The sequence below is a fragment of the Vulpes lagopus genome, chromosome 10, assembly GCF_018345385.1.
Source record: "Vulpes lagopus strain Blue_001 chromosome 10, ASM1834538v1, whole genome shotgun sequence".
Classification (NCBI taxonomy): domain Eukaryota; kingdom Metazoa; phylum Chordata; class Mammalia; order Carnivora; family Canidae; genus Vulpes; species Vulpes lagopus.
The window spans coordinates 47,242,225-47,249,042 of NC_054833.1; the positions used below are offsets into that span (position 1 = coordinate 47,242,225).

The 6,818-nt window shown below is 40.4% G+C and overlaps 1 protein-coding gene across 1 annotated transcript; it reads right to left on the reverse strand.

The window, feature by feature from the left end:
• On the reverse strand, positions 1–2,587 carry TEX12 (testis expressed 12). The gene is made up of 4 exons (XM_041772799.1): positions 2,515–2,587; positions 1,243–1,354; positions 1,094–1,145; positions 1–336 (listed from the first exon to the last, which is right to left on the reverse strand). The coding sequence occupies exons 1-4, from the start codon at positions 2,575–2,577 to the stop codon at positions 192–194; spliced, it is 372 nt and encodes a 123-aa protein (XP_041628733.1). The 5' UTR covers positions 2,578–2,587; the 3' UTR covers positions 1–191.
• Positions 2,588–6,818: the final 4,231 nt, after the last annotated feature.

The window sequence follows — 6,818 nt, forward strand, 5'->3', positions numbered from 1 at the left end:
AAAGCTACATACTTCATATTAATGTCCAGTTTAAAGCCCCTTTTAAATCTAGAAAAGAAATGCAAGGAATTTCCCCTTCTACATTTAAGGTACACATTTTCTTTAGTAACTAGAGAGCTTTCAGAGCATAAATGTCATTCTTTTAGTACAATAATGGGCTTAAATTCTCAGCTTATGTTAAGTACACAATTTTATCTGTGCAATGTGTTTGCAATCACTGTAAACCTCTGTCTCAGGAGCTCTCTTTTTTGTATTAGAAAGTTTTCAATAGTATTGGCTTCTTTGAAGAGTCCATCTATCTCGTCAATATAAGATGCATCTACTGCTGCTCTCTCACTAATGAGGAAAGAAAAGTTTTACATTAAACTAAACAGTTATAATGTCCAGTGACACTATCACAGTGATATTATTTGTTAGCAACTTCATTTAAACAGCTTTGCATATCAAAAAGCTTCATTAACTTACAAACACTCTTCAGTGAAAGTTAAATTAGTCATGTAAATATTTTGGACTATTCAAAGTCTCCTGACACTGCAGACTATATATCTTACAATACATTATAATTCCCATATTAAACTATATACATTATTTTAACAGCCACACAAACCATCTTCCAAATACAATGATTGTCCAGTATTTAAAAAAAAAAACACCTTAAAAAACAAAACAAACATCTTACAAACATGATAATCTCAGGCAAATAAAATATTTAAATTCAGTCTTCAAATACATGACATAATATTTTAATATTTCATAAATATATTTATCTTTAATAGCACTCTTATCATTAACTTCAACAAATGGCATCTTTCTCAACGAAATTTTTTTCATAAAATGTTAAATGTTATATCACCTAATCAGAGATCAAAATACAACCAGCCTAGTACTTAGCTTTGGTAGTAACAAAACACAGGATTTTAGTGGAAAAGTTCATGTTAGTCTTTGAAAATAACCAAGTAATTAATTATTTAAAAACTCTGAAATTACAATTACTGGACAGATTTGCAGCCACTGAACTAACTTCCCATTATGGTTTCGAGAAAAAAATCATTTCTAAGAGAAAGACTCAAGAGGATATACTATAAGTACTTGCCTTAAGATCTTTGCATATGTAGACAACATTAGATTAATTTCCTTGCTCATATCTGTTCAAAAAAAAAGTCACTGAGTAAGTTATGAACTATAACAAACTTTCTGTATTAGAAAATCATTGTTTAGAAATATATGCATTTTATATATCACCATTCAAATCTTTCTCCAGGGATTCATCTTTATAAAACAGTCCAGAGCTTTCAGAGAAAGAGGAATCTGATTTTCCAAGAGAAGACAGTTGTGGACTATCTGGCATTTGAGGCTAATAAAAAAAAGTAAAGAAAATAGATAGTCAACAGGATTCTTAGAACATATGCATGCTGTCCCCAAAAAAAGGCAAATAAAATATCTTTCAGGAAAAGAGCAAACAGGGATCCCTGGGTGGCGCAACAGTTTGGCGCCTGCCTTTGGCCCAGGGCGGGATCCCGGAGACCTGGGATCGAATCCCACATAGGGCTACCGGTGCATGGAGCCTGCTTCTCCCTCTGCCTGTGTCTCTGCCTCTCTCTCTCTCTGTGACTATCATAAATTAAAAAAAAAAAGGAAAAGAGCAAACATACTAGAAATTATATGCACTCATGTCCCACTTAGTCATTTGACATTTTATTATCGAGAAAACTTTTAGGCCTAACAAGCGCCTTATTCAACATGCTAAATTTTACTTTGGCTTTACGTTAGGCTTTGATTATGGTATGAACTCCTTGATGGAAAAGTTTCCTGGGATCCCTGGGTGGCGCAGTGGTTTAGCGCCTGCCTTTGGCCCAGGGCGCGATCCTGGAGACCCGGGATCGAATCCCACATCGGGCTCCCGGTGCATGGAGCCTGCTTCTCCCTCTGCCTGTGTCTCTGCCTCTCTCTCTCACTGTGTGCCTATCATAAATAAATAAAAATTAAAAAAAAAAAAAAAGAAAAGTTTCCTGTATCCTGAAAGGGTAGATGTTTCCATAGCAATAATGTAAAACTTTCATTTAGACAACAGACAAATGTCTGGAAAACTCTGCAAGATCTTTAAGGAAGCAAATAATATCCTAAATGCAAACAGATCTATTGGTGGGAGCAGTAGTGAAGAAGGGCAGAACACAGTGCTCTTAATTGAAAATATCAGCAACTATAGTACCTAGGTCTCCTACTTACTAGAGCAAAACAATTACTTAAAATCTTAGGTATCATACATGCATGAAACCATTTGTTTCTACACCACTAATTACAACAAAGAAATCTCCCAATAGTTTCTTGAAGACCTCCATTAATTTAGTGAAAAAGCAGCTGGAGTCAACATAGTTCCTGCTGGGACAAGCCCAATTCCGGGAATATGAAAACATTGAATTCCATTCATCAACAGAACTTTGTTAAATAGAAAAAAATTTTGAGAAGTATAAAAAATAAAACCAAAGGTTAAGGCTCCAGGAGCATATGGATTACCTCCAGCTCTCTTGGTCTCTTGCAATTTCTAGTATCAGGTTTTACGATGTGACTTGCCATCATATTCTGGAGGCAAGAGCTGCAAAGTTTAAAGGAATGCCAAATGTAAGTACAAACTCCATGCTACAGCTTATTTTAGTCTTCCCCTTTCTTCCTAATCCCACCAATTTTATTTAAGCTCTAATTGTTCATTTAGGCTCTCGTTATCTGTCATTTTCCTGAACTACTGAATTTCCCTCTACCCTACTCCATCCTATCAACTACTGCCAATATTCCAAACTGATTACCATATTCCCTTAACTCAAAATTCCCTTCCCAGTATTCATTGCTCCAGAACAAGTTCAATTTCCATGGCAGGGCATCTAAAGTCCGACGTCACCTGGGGCCAACCTACCAACCCATGATTTTTACCTACTCCCTCTGCCTAGGTTCAGCCGAACTAGTCTCCTTGGCACTTTTGCCTCGTTTCAGAATTTAAGATTCTTCTACCTTCAAAAAAAATCTTAAAGGTGAAATATACCTCATAGTCTACCTAACTGGTTCAATGTCATTTTTCACAGATGTGAACACAGAGGCAGAGATCACTGGCCAAGTTCAAACAAGTACAACTGAGCCAGTCTAGAACCGAGATTTCGCGTCGGAGTTTCTACCGCCCTATCTGACCTTCACAGAGCATCAAATTTTACTCTTAAATTACTTTTCCATAAATCCTGAAGATCATTTCCCTAGGAATCTGAAAGATTACGGTCACAGTAAAAATGTAGAAACCCACACGGGGATAGCCTCTACGTCTGAAGAGATGAGCCCGGGGGGGAAAAAAAAAAAGAAAGAAAAGAAAAAAGAAAAAGAAAAAGAAAAAAAGAAAAAGAAAAAGAAAAAAGAGAGAGATGAGCCCGGTCTATACTCGAATATCAATTTACTTTTCTTTCTTCTTCTTCTTCTTCTTTTTTTTTTTTTTCTTGTAGAAACTATGGTGACCTGAAAAATTGTAATGAATCTGGTTGGTCACACATCATATTCGTATAAATGAGACAGAAAGACAGCAACAACGAACAATACTAAAACACTGATGATGATCGTGAATTCCCTCCTGTGCTCCACGCGGTCTACCACCACAGCAGCAGGAAAACACCACACGTGCCCCGTAGGGCTCACTCTGCCTTGGGAAGTTCCAAAAGAGAAGCCACCACCAGAGCCCTTCTCTTCCTCTCCCTTCCCCTTTTTTCTCTTCCCTTTTTCCTTCCACACCTCTTCTCTCCCCCTCAGGGTAGCAGAACGCCTGTGGACAGCAAATGAAAACTTCCACAGTTAGGTAATTCTGTTTCTGCAAAAATTAATCTGTTTGTGTTTTGTTTTGTTTTTTCCTGTCATCCACTTAGCCGCCCTCCCCCACCCGCCCTGCTGAGTCCGCCGGGTCACGAGGCTGGGTGAGACTCCTCCCGTGACACACCCCACTCGCAGACGCCGTCCTCGTCCTCGGCTCCGCAAGCCAATGCCCCGGTGACCTAGACCTTACCAAGCAATGACCCTGCACCTTACGCAACTTTTTTTTTTCTCCTCATCTTCTCTTTCTCCTCAACGCCTAGTGGGCCCCTGGGGCCATGTCACCTACCTTTTTTTTCTTCCCCTCGCTTCCCTCCCTGCGGCCTTTCCTCCCTCCTTGTGTTCCAGACACGCTAATGCCCCTGAGAGGAAGCGTCCGTCCTCTCACTGCCTGGCTTCACACCCTCGAGAACATGCATCCCTCCCGCCCCACCCCAAGCCCAGGCTACTACATGGCGGCGGGACCTTCCACTTCAGCGAAAGCGCGGGAATGAAGAGGCCTGGTTCGCGACCGAGCGGTGCCAGTGCGCAGACTCCGCGGGCTCCCAGCAGGCAGCGCGTGGGTCACGTGACGAGCCGCACAGCTTCCGGGAGCGCTGCGAGGAGCTCTCCCGCGCTTGGCCGAGGGGCGTCCCCTCCCCATCCCCCAGTTGCGATTCCCGAGTCAAAAATCTCTCCTTGCCTCCAAGTGTGTATTTGGGGAAGATGGGAAGACCCTGAGGCTGGTTTCTCAGGAAAGAACGAGAATTGCCTGAGCGAGGCGAGGTGGGATGTGTCCCACCTGCTTAGAATGTCAGTAAAGGGGATCCCTGGGTGGCGCAGCGGTTTGGCGCCTGCCTTTGGCCCAGGGCGCGATCCTGGAGACCCGGGATCGAATCCCACGTCGGGCTCCCGGTGCATGGAGCCTGCTTCTCCCTCTGCCTGTGTCTCTGCCTCTCTCTCTCTCTCTCTCTCTCTCTGTATGACTATCATAAATAAATAAAAAATAAAAAAAGAATGTCAGTAAAGGAACACAAAATGGGTCACCCGACACTGCTTTGCAAATAAGACTTCCCATCCTATTCCAGGTGGCGTTTTCGGAAGCGAAACTTGCAACCCGGGGCCCTCCCTGCCTTCGCCTCCTCCCGCCCCCGGCCCCCTGCTGGAAGATTCCTTTCCTGATGTCGGTAGGTCTAGTCCACTTAATTGGCAGCTTTCAAAAAATACTTTCTAACATACGTGGCCCACATACTTTGAAGTTCATGCTTTCCTGTGGTGACTTTGACCTGCAGTTTCAAAGATAGACATTCTTAAGGTTATGCCCAGTTAGTTGATGGGAAAGAAAAAAATATATCACCTCATAAAACAAAGGTCAATAACATCCTCCATAAATTCCAGGTACACAGTCTCACACCTTAGCAAAACTACGTTTGACTGCACATGCTTCCCGCCACACACACCCTTTGAAACATCTCAATGTTTGTGTGTGTGTGTGTGTGCGTGTTTGTTGGCTATTTGTGAAAAAGGCCATTCGTTTTAAGTAAGCTCCCAGGAAATAGGTACTTGGTTTGTTTCACTGGATTTGCTAATATTGTGAAATATAAGTTACTTCATAAAACTAGACTAGATGGTCAGGGTGTAGTTATTATGGGCAGTCTTTATAGGATCCCAACCACTGTTTGGGGACTGATAACAATCTGTGTTGACATCTTCCCCTTGTGTGATAAAATGAGGGGGGAAAGTAGAGTTTTTCATAAAGCCGCAGCATCTACCTGAAAAAATGGTCCTTTACTCTCATTCTATGTACTTCCTAGTCTTTTTGGTGTGAAAGTGGTCTTTCATGAAATAAAAATGTAAAGATTTTTAAGACTTTTAATGTCCTACTTGAAAAAATATAAAGTTGCCCACTCAGTGCTCATTCGTTCTGCGTTATTATCGTTATTGTCATTATTCTTAATAGTCCTTTAAATCCAAAAGCCTGGGAAATACTGATCTAATTCCTCTTTCAGACTTCATATTGTATGATACCTAAAGAGATTATTATCTAGTTCCTAAAATATTTCCAAGAAAAATGATTCCACCTAATACATGTTTACACCAGATTAAGAGAACACTATATTAAAGTTTTATTTTTAAAATGTCATCTCCAAAAAAAAATAAAATAAAAATAAAAAAAATAAAATAAAATAAAATGTCATCTCCATTGTATAAACTAAATGAGTAAGAATAAGTGAGAATACATGGAGAGTTATAGTTGTCTAGTGCTTTAAAATATTCAGAGGGCTATCATCATCTCATTTAATCTTTACAAACAATCCTGTGAAGTAGGCAGGACATGAAGACATCTGGGGTACTCTGTATCAAAAAAATGTTTATCCCAGAACTAAGAAATGGGTAAATTGTGCATTCCACATCTTTACAGTTGGAGAAAAATCACTGGCAATTAGCACGTTTCGTGCTATGCTTTTGATCACTGTTTGACTCCACTTCATGCTTTCATACTCTATAATTGGAGGAGAAAAAATCTGTTATTTCTATTTCAATCATATGTAGATTCTTATTATATACTTCTTAAATATGTGATTTTTTCTTCTTCTAGTGGTCTCTGCACCAAGCACTCTGACTATCCCACCACAGACTTCCTTTGTAATCACTGCTGGGACATGATGTTTTTATGACCTCATAAAATAAAAACTCTATTTTGTTAAAAAACCAAACCCAACTAGCTACTTATGGACACATTTCACTTCCTAATCCTAGAACCCCTCTGTTTTCTTTTTTTTTTTTTAAGATTTTTATTTATTTATTCATGACAGATACAGAGAGAGAGATAAAGCAATGCAGAGACACACAGGCAGAGGGAGAAGCAGGCTCCACACAGGGAGCCTAACATGGGACTTGATCCCTGGTCCCGAGGATCACACCCTGGGCCGAAGGCGGCGACAAACCACCAAGCCACCGGGGCTGCCCAACCCCTCTGTTTCTATACAGTCTCTATATGC